The sequence below is a fragment of the Anomaloglossus baeobatrachus genome, chromosome 4 (assembly GCF_048569485.1).
Source record: "Anomaloglossus baeobatrachus isolate aAnoBae1 chromosome 4, aAnoBae1.hap1, whole genome shotgun sequence".
NCBI lineage: Eukaryota > Metazoa > Chordata > Amphibia > Anura > Aromobatidae > Anomaloglossus > Anomaloglossus baeobatrachus.
In genome coordinates, this window is record NC_134356.1 from 449,469,854 (window position 1) to 449,485,453 (window position 15,600).

The window sequence follows — 15,600 nt, forward strand, 5'->3', positions numbered from 1 at the left end:
CCTATTTTGCACTTTCGTCTCCAACCTTTGGTTTTTAAATAAAGTTTGTATATTTTTTTTAGATCTTTGTTTCTCTGGGTTTTTGAGGCCACTATTTTTGCAGGAATCATTATTAGTGTAGAGATCCCGTACAGGTTTATAACCCTATATCTGTTACAATACTCCAACGCTTTTGTTAAGATGATTTATTTATTTAGAAGACTGTATATAGTAGCAGGGAAAGTGCTGACAGTGCAGATTACAGATGATATAAGATGTAAATATGTTTTTCTACTCACATTCTCTGTACGCTGCCTGGATTGCTTGTAGTTCTTGATTATCCCTGGAGCAAATAATTTCTATAAGAGTGTCTTCATCTGTACCAAGGCCCTGCAATGATTCAGTCATTTTAGCTAAGTGCAAACATCACATGTAAAGACACATCAAGCTTAACATGCCATTTCCACAATGAAGTAGGCACTGTTTAATCATTAAGTGACTTTCTACTTTATGGTCAGGAATTCTGGAGTGCAGCATTGCTTTCTTAAAATTAAAGGATTTGATTCCTCATTTAATACTGGATGGAAACATGTTAAAGGGATTGTCAGATCTAAATCCATGAATCTGCAGTCAGTCTGTGTGACTGAAGACTTATGAATCCTCATACTGCATGTACTGTGCGCTGTGAGGATTCATATGTCTAAGATCCGGGAATGACGGTGCAATATGCAGACTCCTGGCCAGAATCCGACTAAAGAGGTGTAGCCTCGCTCAATGCAAATGTAGTTGGTTCTGGCAGAAACTACGCATATTACATACTCGCGACCATGTGACCACCATTCCGGGCTCTGACACAGGAAAATCATAGTGCATGTGAAGAATTTATAAAAGTCTGCAGTCATACAGAGTGACTATAGACTTACGGATTTAGACCAGACAACCCCTTTAAATTTCACCTTTACAGCTAGCGACGTACCTATAAAATGCTATTTCTGTTGGGGCCAGGGAACAGGATAATTAATACATTCTCTGTACTGCTCCTCAGAATATTTGGCCAACATATGATTTCTGGGTAATGAATAATACTAATAATATTTATTCACTAATATAGCGCAATTAAGTCCACAGCGCTTTACATATATTGGCATCACTGTCCCCGTTGGGGCTCACAATCTAAATTTCCTATAAGTAGGTCTTTGGAGTGTGAGAGGAAACCGGAGAACCTGGAGAAAACGCACGCACATACGAACATACAAGCTCCTTGTAGATGTTGTCCTTGGTGAGATTTTAACCCAGGACCCAGCGCTGCAAGGCTGCAGTGCTAACCACTGAGCCACCGTGTCGCCAAAGTGTTCCTATTACCAAGCCCTGCTCTGGTCAATATATAAGGCTAAATAAATATATATTTCAGACAAAGTGAAGACCAATTAGACCTAATAACTTGTACATGACTTGCCTTCATTGAAGCTTTTAGTTCTGAAGCATCATACTGAGGTCGTGTCTTCATCAGTCCAAGAATCAGTGTCTCAAGATGACCAGAGAGTGCTCCTTTCAATGCTGATGGGAGATCCTACAAAGTACAACATTATTTGGATTAAATGGCCAAAGTTAAGTTTCTTCATATTGATCAACAGGATTAGGCCATAAATATCATTTTACAAGAAGACATACTGTATTGTTTCAACAATTACCTTCTTGGTTCTCCGCTGATAGGCAAATGCTATGTCCTGCCTTTGATCATTGCTGCGGTTTGTTAAAATGTTGATTATTGTTAGCTCATCGACACCTGAAATATACAAAATGTTTTAAGAATAAGGCTATTGTATATACAGAGCTGAGGAATGGAGAATACTTCATAGGGGTATGAGAACAATCCCCAAATTACCACCTTCTGTTAAAATATTCACCACTACAAAAATTAAAGTGACAGATGGTCCCATGTATGGAACAAGCACTGAACACTGGTTACTACAGGTACATTTATATACCATCCAATTCAGCACCTAGTACTCTCTATGCATTTAAAATAAGCTTTTAGCAACAATATTATCTATTTATGATAGATATGAATAGGAAACACGATATATTTGCATTAGTAATTGCCCTATCTGGAAATTACATTACTGCCCCTATTATAAGGTCACAGTTAAAAATGTGCAATCAGAACTCGGAAGATTAAGAATAATGCATGTTATTTTTAGCCAGAAAGAGTGCATCTGAATTATGCATAGTCGGTGCACTCTGCGCTCACATGTCTTTGTACAAAGCAAATAAACACAATTATCCTCAGGCAAAAGGATTATTGATCGCAGCAGATCCAGGAACTGCTTCTAATTGAGTTTAACAGTGTAGCCACGAAAGCCAGACAGGGAAAACGTAGTCTGCAAAGTAAGCTGGAAGGAGGAGGGGGGGGGACGAAAAGTATTTCACAGCCCGTGACTGGTACACACCTCTCCCATTCTGGAATGTTCCATTATATAGTAAAAAAAAAAAAAAAAAAAAAAAAAAAAAAGCCAGTAAAAGTAAAAAGCAACGCCAAAAGGAAATTTATCCGGCTTCCTCTATTCCTGCAGCGTGTTTAGATCCGCTCAGGTTATTCCTGGCACAAGCACAAAATGTGGGTGTAATAAATTAGAAACACAATTAGTTTGGGTACAGATCTCTTTCGGCTTGGAACAATTGCAACTATTCCAATTATATGGAGCACATGGTATCCACAGGAAGGAGGGAAGTAATGTGGTGGAAACTAAGTGAAATGAAGAAAAGGCTATAAACATCATAGAAGAGGGAACAAAGGAAGCCCCACCGGCTCGAGAGCTACAAGGGATACCGGACCAGGTGTCACACTGGTGATGCCAACATGTCCTACTGGGGTTTACAATCAGGGGAGGTAATAATAAAGCGATAATTAAAACAAACAAGTCAAAATGAGAGAGAACGGACCCTGACTAATAAGGTGGTGTCACACACAGCGACAACGACGTCGCTGCTACGTCACCATTTTCTGTGACGTTGCAGCGACGTCCCGTCGCTGTCGCTGTGTGTGACATCCAGCAACGAGCTGGCCCCTGCTGTGAGGTCGCCGCTCGTTGCTGAATGTCCAGCTTCATTTTTTGGTCGTCGCTCTCCCGCTGTGACGCACAGATCGCTGTGTGGGACAGCGAGAGAGCGACGAAATGAAGCGAGCAGGGGCCGGCATCTGGCAGCTGCGGTAAGCTGTAACCAAGGTAAACATCGGGTAACCATGGTGGTTACCCGATATTTACCTTAGTTACCAGCCTCCGCCACTCTCACGCTGCCAGCGCCGGCTCCTGCTCTCTGCACATGTAGCTGCAGTACACATCGGGTAATTAACCCGATGTTTACTGTAGCTAGGAGAGCAAGGAGCCAGCGCTAAGCAGTGTACGCGGCTCCCTGCTCTCTGCACATGTAGCTGCAGTGCACATCGTGTAATTAACCCGATGTGTACTGTAGCTAGGAGAGCAGGGAGCCAGCACTCAGTGTGCGCGGCTCCCTGCTCTCTGCACATGTTGCAGAACAGCAACGCGTGTCGTTATGATCGCTGCTTCGGCTGCTGTGTTTGACAGCTAAGCAGCGATCATAACAGCACCTTACAAGGTCGCTGCTACGTCACAGAAAATAGTGACGTAACAGCGATGTCGCTGTCGTTTAGTGTGACCCCAGCTTTAGAGGTCACAATCTCACAGAGAGACACTACACTATTCTAATGCTTGCCAATCAATTAGAGAAAGTGAGGAAAAATCCTTCCAACATTGAAAAGCTAAGGCTATGGTTTCCTTGTGTGGCAGCCTGCTACAGCAGAAATCCCGTCTGCAATGGTGAACCAGGCAAGCTCAACCTGGTCATCCTCAACTGAGGATGGAAAAGACTGAGGATCTGATTCGCTAAAGCTTTCAAGTCAGGATTCTGGTGTAAATGCTTTTAAAAGTCACAAAATTTATGCGCAACTCAGACTTTAACCTAAATTTTGTGCCATTTTCGCACTGTCATGCCAGTTTCTCCCAGCTCCGACAAACTGGGCAGTCATGTGGCGGGGTGGGGACGCCACGGCTCATCTAACTCATAGCGGACTGTGACTTCGTACTCCAGTATCTGGAGTGAGACTTCTGCAGTAGCGCACGGAGGTGTAGGTCACTCGACAAATGCTTCAGATGGAGGCTAACTTTTCATGAATCAGGAGCATTTGACTCCAACACACCCATTGATCAAGACCAGCATGAACAACACTGATGTTGATGAGTCAGGCCCTTGGCACACTACGACATCGCAGCTGCGATGTCGGTGGGGTCAAATCGAAAGTGACGCACATCCGGCGTCGCTGTCGATATCGGAGTGTGTAAATCGTTTTTGATACGATTAACAAGCGCAAAAGCGTCGAAATCGTATCATCGGTGTAGCGTCGGTCATTTCCATAATTTCAGAAGCACCGATGTTACGATGTTGTTCCTCATTCCTGCAGCAGCACACATCGCTGTGTGTGAAGCCGCAGGAGCGAGGAACATCTCCTTACCTGCGTCCTGCGGCTCACGCCGGCTATGCAGAAGGAAGGTGGTGGGCGGGATGTTTATATCCTGCTCATCTCCGCCCCTCCGCGTCTATTGGCCGCCTGCCATGTGACGTCGCATGACCTGCCCCCTTAGTAAGGAGGCGGTTCGCCGGCCAGAGCGACGTCGCAGGGCAGGTAAGTGCATGTGAAGCTGCCGTAGCGATAAGGTTCGCTACGGCAGCTATAACACAATATCGTATATGCGACGGGGGCTGGGGACTATCGCGCTCGGCATCGCAAGCATCGGCTTGCGATGTTGTAGTGTGCAAAGTACCCCTTAAGGCTAAATGCCCACGGGACAACGTACCCGCAGATTTTGCCGTGGAAAACCTGCGGATTTATCTTGATTTCCCAGATACATCCGCAGGTTTACGCAAGTACAGACACTCCCCATGTTATCCTATGGGATTTGGGGAGTGCTGTATCAATGCTGCGGTATGTGCGGCTGCGGAATATGCTGCGGATGTCCTGCAGCCGCACGTAATTGCATGTCAATTATTCATGCGGAAATATCTGCAGATGTCCCGCCTTTCCACTATGGAGATAGAGGGTGGCACTTCCGCAGGTATTTCCGCACTTGTGCCACAGGACTACCACAGCACAAATACTCGAATCCCGGAGCAATGTATAGCTGCGGATTCCGGGGAAACCTGCGGACAAACCTGCAGCAAAGTCCACGGGTACATTGTCCCATGGGCACATAGCCTAAGAGTAGATGGAGATTTGTTACTTAATTTTACCATGATCATTTTTATCTAAATTTATTTACTTAAACCTTTCCTTAAATAAAAAAAAAAAAAAAAAAAAAAATGGTTCTAACCTTTAGTTTTAATGGCAGTTTCAAGGGCTGCAGCATCCTTCTCTGCATCAAAGTTTGTGGAGGGCTTCACAGTACCACAAGCTGGTAGACTGGAGCTGGTTTGCTGCATTGGATAAAAAAGGAAATAGAGGTGGAAATATAAAACGATAAACGAATAGAAATATTACAGGATAACATTAGAACATAAAACACTGCAGAAGATCAGTACAAAAAGTATCAATCTTAGGCCCGTTTCACACGTCAGTGAAAAACACTGATGTTTTTCACTGGTGTGTAAAACACGCACATGTCCCTGCGTGTGCCGTGAATCACGGCACACGTGGGTTGTCTAAGTGCAATCCGGGCTCCGTTCTCCGTGATTGCACTTAGTAATCAACTCACCTGCGCCCGCTCCCGCTCTCCATGGTGCTGATCGCTCCCGCGGTGCAGCATCCGGCCGGCGCTGACCCCCGCAGCAGCTGCTTCCGGGTCTGCTGTGTCGCGCATCATGAATATGCGCGACAATAATGAGACGGCTCAGAAGCAGCAGGGAGAACGGGCTGCAGAGGACATCGCTGGCTGCTGGGAGAGTTAAAATGTTTTTTATTTTAAAAGCATGTTTTTTTCTGGCACGTGTTTCACGGACCACACCACTGCGTGGTCCGTGGGACATCAGTGATGCCAGAGAAAAATGGACATGTCTCCGTGCGGCAATCACGCACACACGGGTACGCCACACGGAGACACGTGCAGTGAAAAAAATCACTGACGTGTGAGCAGACCCATTCATTATAATGGGTCTGCGTATGTCAGTGATTCTGGTACAATTAAAAAAAAAAAGCACAAACGTACCAGAATCACTGACGTGTGAAAGGGGCCTTACAATTAGTCTTTCCACTTTGATCAACACTTTAGTCTTTACTCTCAAAGTGGAATTAACAGTGTTTGATGTGACTCCATGTTCCACATTAGCTCATCCATTATACCTCTACTTACATTTCCCTCCAACTTCAGCTTGCCTAGAATTTCATGGATACAAGCCATTGCTATAGACTCTGAAACACAGGAAAAAAAAAAATATTAGGAAAAGTGCAATAAAGTCACATACCATGAAGTGAGTAACCTAATCTCAGCCACATTTGAGAACGCTTAAACCTAAGGCTAGTTTCACACTTGTGTTGAACGGCATCTGTTGCATTGCGCTGTGTGTCGGATGCAACGGATGTGTTGCATATAATGGCACAACGACAACGGATGCAACGGATCGTACAAAACGGAAAGCTTTTTTTTTCCCCCTCTTTCTTTTTTTACCGGCAGCAGACTATTGTGAACGATCAGCTGATCACTCGGCCGCCGAGAGTCAAAATAAAGTTTCTGTGATTTAATAATAATAAAAAATAAAAAAAAAACAAAAACCGAGCATGCGCAGTGAAAAATAAAGGATTCAGCCGCTAATGTAACGTAAAAAAAAAAAAGTTACATGCTGCGTTGCTTCCGCCCGGCGGGAGCAACGCAGCGTCAGCCAGCAGGAGCAACGCAGGTACTTTTGGCACAATCCGTCATCCATACAAGTCTATGGGAAACAGCGGAATCCGTTAACGGATTCCGCTGTTTTCCAAAAGGGCGGATTGCGTCAAAGGGTAAATAATGCAAGTGTGAAAGTACCCTTACACTCTTTTATCATCTATAGTTGGTAGATAAATATAAGTTTGCCTGCTAGAATATTTTTCACATATTTTACAGTTAATCTGGCTTTCTGGAAACCAACATCAAAGCAGGATAACATTGATAGTGAAAACACCTTCATCAGACATTCAGGTTCGCAAAACTGTATGAGGTGTTAAATTGTAATAACCAATAATCACAGTAACACAACATTACTCACTCAAACAGCAAATAGATCTGCTGACAGCAGCTTGTTGATTTTTTTTTTTTTATTTGGTACAACAGCAGAAACTAAAAATGATTAAAAAAAAAATAAAAAAAAATACATATTTACCTTTACTCCTTTAGTGCCAATGGTAAGCAAAGTTTAAAGGGAATCCGTCAGAATGATCCATTAGACCCTCCCGCATAAAAAAAAAACCTCTTTATCTTTTAAAGAGCATCATAATCATATAATGTCATCCACACTTTTAGTTAGGCGATCTATTTCTCCACCTCCGTGGCTATTTTTTCCCCATAGGTTTAAGTCACATGAAAATGAGGCTTAAGTGCTTTGGGAGTGTCAAAGCACTTCCCAAGCTCACTGGCTGTATAGACCAGCAGAGGCCAGTGAGCTATGTCAAGCAGAGGTAGCTTAAGGGAATAGAGCCAGGGAGGGAGAGGCTTGGAAGTCCCGATGATCCCAGAGCACTTAAGCCTCATCTGCAATGTTTTCAGTTAGGGAGCAACAGATTGCATAAGTAAAAGTGTGGGATGACATTATCTTTCAGAGGGCAGCATGACCAAATGTTTTTTCGTTTTGATATAGTCTTGACACATTCCCTCTAAAGGGAATATATCAGCAGGTTTTTGATACATAATCTGAGTACAGCATGCTGCAAGGGTTAACACAAAGAATTCAGTGATGCCTCTCTTGTCAAGATCCTCTCTCTTATCTTGGTGGTGTTGTTTACTTCCAATGATTGTTTTAACCTCAGGACCTTATCACTGCTGGACTACATTTCAGTCCAACCATGCCCCATCCTCTGATTAGTACTTCCCTATCAATGCAAAATGTCTATAGAGAGCCTGGTGTGGGTAGAGGCAGCTCTCTGAGCTCTGCTGCATTGCTAAATCTAAAAATTCAGTGTCAATACTGCTGCACCCAGTAAACTAAGTGATACATAGTTGGATTCAGGGTCTCTGTCTACATCATGCTGCTCTCAGATGAGATAGCAAAAACCTGCTGAAGGATTAACTTAAAGGTGTTGTCCACTTCGTGGACAACTTCTTCTGAAATGCTCTTGTCCCCAGAGTAAAATAAGAAAAAAAACTTATACTTGTGTACCACACGAGCTCCTTTACAGTTATGTATCACTTGGCACTCACAAGACATTGCAATGACCCCTTTACCATTTTGGACGTGCTTTCTGACAGAATATCAATGAGCAGCAGTCAGTGATCGCTGGTTGACCGCAGTGGCAATTGCTGTAATATCATGAGAGTATCAGGGGGCCCGGCGCCAACAGTGATAGAATACCCATAATGCAGAAGGCGAATATAAGCTTCTGTTATTTTACTCTTGGCACTTGGGAATTAAGAAGGGGAGGTCTAAGTAGTGGACAACCCCTTTAAACTTCACTCAAATATTGGCTCATTGTCCTGTGTGACTTATAGTTCCCAGCATGTGAGACATAAGGAGGATGACTGTTTAGTGGAAACTATGTATGCTTACTGATACAGGACTGCCTTATTTAAGCTAATATTACACTATGTACAGAAAAAGTAACATTTATAGTAACATACACGTCTGTGCAGAAACCATACCGAAAATCTGCAATACACCTGAGCATAACGGAGCTCAGCCGAGCATACACGTGTTCTCAATAGCGGGAGGTATAAGCAGCCGCCAGACATCTTGGACAGGAGCTTATCCCGATTCAGAACACAGTTTCAGGTATGTTAATTTTCATCATTCCCGACCCTTTTCCCAAAATCTGCTGCCGAGGGAGAGTGGGGCAACACCATACATATTGACAGGCATTATCACAATGTGTACAGCCACATTTACAGAGCCTAAGTGACCTTATTTATCAAGTGGCTAATAGCCAAACCTGGAGATATCGGCTCACAGACTAATATATATGAAGCAGTTCTGGGTGTATATTGCTAATCCCTGCCTAAGGGGTGCTTCACACATAGCCACAGCGACGTCGCTGTTACGTCACCATTTTCTGTGACGTAACAGCGACCTGGTAAGTCGCTGTTATGATCGCTGCTTAGCTGTCAAACACAGCAACGCAGCAGCGATCATAACATCGCTACATGTGCAGAGAGCAGGGAGCCGCGCACACTGCTTAGCGCTGGCTCCTTGCTCTCCTAGCTACAGTACACATCGGGTTAATTAACCCGATGTGTACTGCAGCTACATGTGCAGAGAGTCGGAGCCGGCAGCACAGGCAGCGTGAGAGCTGCGGAGGCTGGTAACTAAGGTAAATATCGGGTAACCACCTTGGTTACCCGATGTTTACCCTGGTTACAGCTTACCGCAGCTGCCAGATGCCGGCTCCTGCTCCCTTCATTTCGTCGCTCTCTCGCTGTCACACACAGCGATCTGTGTGTTACAACGGGAGAGCGCCTTTGAAGAAAACGAACCAGGACTGTGTGTAACGAGCAGCGATCTCGCAGCAGGGGCCAGATCGCTGCTCTGTGTCACACACAGCGAGATCGCTAATGAGGTCACTTTTGCGTCACAAAAACTGTGACTCAGCAGCGATTTCGGTAGCGATACCGCTAGGTGTGAAGCACCCCTAACTGTCCCTGTATCTAGTAACATAGATAAAGAGAGCTTAAGAAAAAGTATTTCTAAAGATCCTTTATGATATGCTAATGAGCGCAGGGACTAGTCACAAGGGCGTTAACGTAGTTCATGCGCTCATGCCGCCTTAGAATGGCAGCACGCCCACAGGGGCGTGCTAACATGCTATTCAATGCAGCATCACCAGCGGTGACACGTGTAACTGTGTCCACTGTTACCGCTGATATGAATGCCCAGCACTTCTGGCATGACCGAAAGTGCCGGGACTTCGGATCATGGGGGAGAAGCAGACACAGGTACACATGTCACTGCTGGTGACACTGAATTGAATAGCATGTTAGCATGCCCCTGTGGGCGTGCTGTCATGCTAAGGCGGAATGAGCGCAGGAACTAATGCCCTTGTGACTAGTCCCTGCACTCATTAGCATATCATAAAAGATCTTTAGAAATACTTTATCTAAAGAGCTCTTTATCTATGCTACTAGATACTGGGACGGTTAGGCCGGAATTAGCAATATGCACTGAGAACTGCTCGTGGGTCTGGGTGGATATTGCGCCTGACAGGTTCCCTTTAAGTGAAAGCATAGTACTTCAGAAGCGACTAGTTAGACTTGGCTTTTTCCTCTTTTATAACTTTTTAGTATCAAAACATATCCATCATTGAGATGCAAAATTATAAAATTAGTACAGAGATCACAAACCTATCCCTGAGGCATCATTGACATTTCTGCCCCAAATATGCCCCCACACATGGGCTCAATGGCAGTGTTTTAAGTCAATATGTCCCCCGATTCATGCGGCCCAGAGCCTGGCTGTGTGCTATGTCTTGCACTGGAATGCTCGGGTATTCCACACAATACATAGTTAGAAGTTTAGACTATGGGGAGAGACTTGACTAGAGCGATGTTATCCCCGCTCTTGTTAATCGACAGGTCTCTTCCGTGTATGTATATAGAGTAGTGGACACAAACAGAAAAGAGCCCCTGTGTGCGAACTGTATAAGGGGACCTTTCCAATCCAATAGTTCATCATAACGCACAATTCCACCTGTTTTGGAGGTAGAAATGGGCCCCTTTAACTATCGGGCCCCTGTGTGCACAGGTTGCACCAATGATATGTCCCCCCCTGTATAGGGAGACCCATCAATTGCCTGCAGTGGAGCAGGGTGACGCTGGGAGGGGGGGGCAGAGTTGGACTAGTTAGGTCTCTACCTATAGGCCACACTTGGCTCTACAAACTATATATTCTCTGAAACTTCAGTGTTTCACAGAAAAACACATCTGGCTGCAATCGTGCAGCCAGGCTCCAATTCATGCAGACCCTGCTTTGATTGACAGATTCCTTTAGCAGAGGCATTCCACTAAATGTAGAAACTAGATAGAATATTGGAGCCGGATTTAGGAACACCTTTCACATCAGAAGAATCATTAGCATAAAACTGTGGGATAAGATGTGCAAGAACAATACAAGCCCCTGGCAATAGGACTACGCCCTTCAGGAGGGAGAACAGGACCTGAGTTCAGATTAATCTCTAGGAACATATTTATGCGTTCGATACTGATCCACTAATCACAATGACGCCATTTTCATGGCATAGCAAGAATTCTCTGCCCTTAATCATACGGATGGATGCTAACTAAACAAAGCATTGCACAAGCCATAGTGTGTGAAGTGCTGTGTTCAGGCATGTTACTGACAGGGTTAATGTTTGTGAATGGGGGGTGAACGTGTCTCCTAGACAGCGCAGTGTGCCACATGCGGAGTCTTACCTTGGGTGTGGTGCAGAGTTGTCACTGTAGCCTGCTCTGCTACATCCGAGCTGAACAAATACACTCTTCATGGAAAAATGTACAGATGTGGTGTTAGCACCCGCCTCACTTACAGAATCTATACGCTCTCCTGACATGTCGGCATTGAAAATACTTGAATTCTCCATATCACTGATGGACACAGACAGAAAAGGGCCCTTGTGCAAGAACAGCGCATAGGGCCCTTTTTAGTCAAATAACTCATCAAAATGCACAATTCCATCTGCTTTGGAGGTAGTAAGGGGCCCCCTTAACTCATGGGCCCTTGTGCGGCTCCACAGGTTCCACCAATGATACCGTATGTCCGCTCCTGCTCTATATACTAATAACTGTGGAGCACATTTTCTTACAGTTCTACTTTGTGATGTTCTGTTATTTTCTATACAAAATTATGAATACAGTGACAACTAGGCGTTACCATTCTCTTCATCAAAGGGGTGTGTCCCTACACAGTCTATCATCTCTGATTGGGCAGCGTCAGACTGCAGGGACACACCCTCAGTCATGCATTTCTAGGAGGAATTCTAGAGGAATGTCAAGAAGGATTCTAAGAAAAGATGCTCCAGAATTGTTATATGAGGATAACGCGGTCGGAGAGCCGATGTGTCCCCTATAACTTACACTCAGATTGAATATGGGGCTCCATTCTCCCAAGCATGTATATACACACTTACCCACAATATACAGGAGGCTACCGAAAAAAGGGGAGCAGGTGGCAAATCTCCCAATTGCCTCCAAAAACTCCCCAATTTTGATCCCTCTAATCAGTCATTTCAGGCAAGGGTTTCTTTACTGCTCCAAATCTAAAAAGAGCCCTGATGATCCCTACATTTTTTTTGCAAACGCTACAATTCATTTCCATGTTGTGTGGATTGTCATTTCTCCTCTGGTTTTTGTTTGTAGGCTCAGTGCTCCTGTAAACTGATAAAACTCCCCGGGTCACGACCTGGCATTATTAGAATACGTCTCCATGAGATATGGTCCTGTCTCACGACACTGCAGTCTGCACAGCTTCTCTCAGCAGATTATATGGAAGGGTCCCACTGTAGTCTCAGTAATGCAGAGTTATTTGGCTTTTGGTAAAATCCTCCCACTCAACAGAAGAAGTCAGAGCCAGCGCCAGGCTCAGTGCCAGCATTTACTCCACCCAAATCATAAATCACCCTGCCACACCTATCCTAATCCACAGTGCCTTCTCTCCTCCTGCAAGGCCTGCTGGCTATAGAGTAACAATAGAATCACAAAAGTATATATACTGTATACAGAGAATATATACGACAGAGAACAAAGCATCTGGACGTAGATGTCATTTTCTATGGACAGGAGACTACAAGGACTCTTCTGAGCATTACCACCTCCAGACAGATGTATAGACAGTGGGGATATGTATGCTTCTTATTATATATTGATAACTTGAATGGTATGCCGGCCTGGAGAACTGGCATAGGGTATTCTTACACGAGTGAGGTACATGCTAGTGACCCATACCAGGGGCCACAGCATTGTACCAATATCCTCTTTTGAAAAAAATGCCTTTTCGGGATTGAAAAATTGCCACAAAATTTACACTGAACCCCATGTTTTTCAAATATGCAAAGAACAGTGTAAATATGATTGATCAATCTCCCCCAATGTGTACAATATCTAGAATGTAGGTCACAATGCTGGCTCCACGCTCTGAAGAAGAGAAGGAATGAAGAAGCGGGACATTCTTCACAGGTAGTACCTACTATACAGAGAAACACAGGAGGGAAGAGATCCTGGAGAAACGTACGTTAGGAAAACATTTCATATATGAAAACTAATGACCTTGATCTAGGACAAAATGTTTAGTTTGTTCCCAGTATCCAAGTATCCAGTGGCCATAGTGGCTAGCTGGCGCCCTTCACCAGGATACGCCCGAGGACCTGGGAACAAATTCCACCATCCCTCAGATACCTCCTGAGGATCATTGCTCCAACAGTGAGGAAACATGGAACATGAGAAGACGTCTCCAGCAATAACGTGTCGTCACATTGTCCTGTACAAAGTACATTGTAAGGGGCCATTTATAAAGCGAGCAGGAAACAGAAAGGGGCAGACAGGGAGGTTTTCAGTATTTCATAGAAATGAGTACATAGCATTCCAGATTATGTCAGAATAGTCCCAGGATTAAAGAATCCAGAAATGAATGAACGACTATGGGTGGGGACCATCGAGTGACATCCCCATTACCGGGAGCATTAGCTGAATCACAAGCCATTACTCCATTACCCACTCCCACCCCAGTGCACCAACTGGTCCTCACCCACTCAGAATTAATGTGAAAGAGATAGAGAGATAGAGATAGAGATAGAGATATATTACACACACACACACACACACACACTATGGGAGGATGGGGGTCCTATCTGCCATTACATATTCTGCAGGGTGCACATCCTCTATAGTGTACAATAAGTATCTGTTGCACTACACAACTGGCTGATAACAGGGACCAATAACTTGCACTATACACTGGGAGTAGGTAGGCTTCAGGTCACTATCATAGCAAGATTGCTACAGGTTAGAAGTCTCCATCTCTGACTTGCTGGGACTAGTGGTATTTTGGCTGTAAGCAACTAAGTAGAGTTTCTGGGTCCAGCACTCCCAGCATGTGCTGAGCAGTAGTAGGTGGCTGCAGTGTCTGTATGTGCTGAGCAGTAGTAGGTGGCTGCAGTCTCTATGTCTCTGGCTACAGTCTCTATAGCTCCGGCTGCAGTTTCTATGTCTCTCTGGCTGCAGTGTCTGTATGTGCTGAGCAGTAGTAGGTGTCTGCAGGCTCTAGGTCTCTGTATGTGCTGAGCAGTAGTAGGTGGCTGCAGTCTCTATAGCTCTGTATGTGCGGAGCAGTAGTAGCTGGCTGCAGTGTCTGTATGTGCTGAGCAGTAGTAGCTGGCTGCAGTGTCTGTATCTCTGGCTGCAGTCTCTATAGCTCTGTATGTGCTGAGCAGTAGTAGGTGTCTGCAGGCTCTAGGTCTCTGTATGTGCTGAGCAGTAGTAGGTGGCTGCAGTCTCTATAGCTCTGTATGTGCGGAGCAGTAGTAGCTGGCTGCAGTGTCTGTATGTGCGGAGCAGTAGTAGCTGGCTGCAGTGTCTGTATGTGCGGAGCAGTAGTAGCTGGCTGCAGTGTCTGTATCTCTGGCTGCAGTGTCTGTATCTCTGGCTGCAGTCTCTATAGCTCTGTATGTGCTGAGCAGTAGTAGTCAGCTGCGGGGCAGTGTGAGGAGAGGACCAGGCTGAGCATTACCTGAGGCGCCGCAGGAGGAGCAGGAGCGGCCGCTGGCGGGGACGGAGCAGCAGTGAGTGCTCGGTATCACCCGGGCGTGGCATTTATCAGGCGGCCACGTATAGTCTGCACCAGCCCCTCACTACATCCTTGTGCCCGCCCTGCTGTTCCTCCCACTGCCCGCCCGGGCACCGCCAGCTCACCTACTCCTGAGGGTGGGCGCCTGGCTGCAGCTTGTGGGGAGACGTCCTGCGCCTCACAGCACTGGAGCTCTGCTCTCACACAGTATGGGGGACACTTCTCATCTCTGAGCTATTCCGTCCCATTACCAGGGATGTAGAATATGCAGCCTGCTGCCCTCAGTCTGTCTGAAAGCGCAGCGACACATTGCAACAATGGATGGAATAGTTTTATGGAGTCGCTTTGTGTTCTGCAACATTCTGTGACAGAGAAGTACATGATTTCATGTGTTGTTTTTTCTGTTACTGGTCACACACCTAACACAGCATTCTAAGTGACTTGCGTGCGACTTTTCTCTAACTTGGTGGTGTTATACATTGTTGGGGGGTCATAAGTCGTTGGGGGTTATACGTCGGTGAGGTTATACGTTGGTGGGGTCATACGTCGGTGGGGGTCATACGTCGGTGGGGGGGTCATACGCTGGTGGGGGTCAGATGTCAGTGGTGGTTACATGTCGGTTGGGTTATACGTCGGTGAGGTTATGCGTTCGTGGGGTCA

The 15,600-nt window shown here is 45.3% G+C and overlaps 1 protein-coding gene across 1 annotated transcript in view; it reads right to left on the minus strand.

The window, feature by feature from the left end:
- The window catches only part of ANXA2 (annexin A2), a 33,034-nt gene extending 18,046 nt beyond the window's left edge, over positions 1-14,988 (minus strand). The window contains exons 1-6 of the mRNA XM_075345591.1: positions 14,884-14,988; positions 6,342-6,400; positions 5,367-5,469; positions 1,671-1,765; positions 1,436-1,549; positions 279-369 (exon numbers count right to left, since the gene is read on the minus strand). Of these exons, the coding sequence (XP_075201706.1) occupies positions 279-369; positions 1,436-1,549; positions 1,671-1,765; positions 5,367-5,469; positions 6,342-6,389 (451 nt within the window). The 5' untranslated portion in view covers positions 6,390-6,400; positions 14,884-14,988. The remainder of the gene's footprint in view (positions 1-278; positions 370-1,435; positions 1,550-1,670; positions 1,766-5,366; positions 5,470-6,341; positions 6,401-14,883) is intronic.
- Between the last annotated feature and the right edge of the window lie 612 nt (positions 14,989-15,600).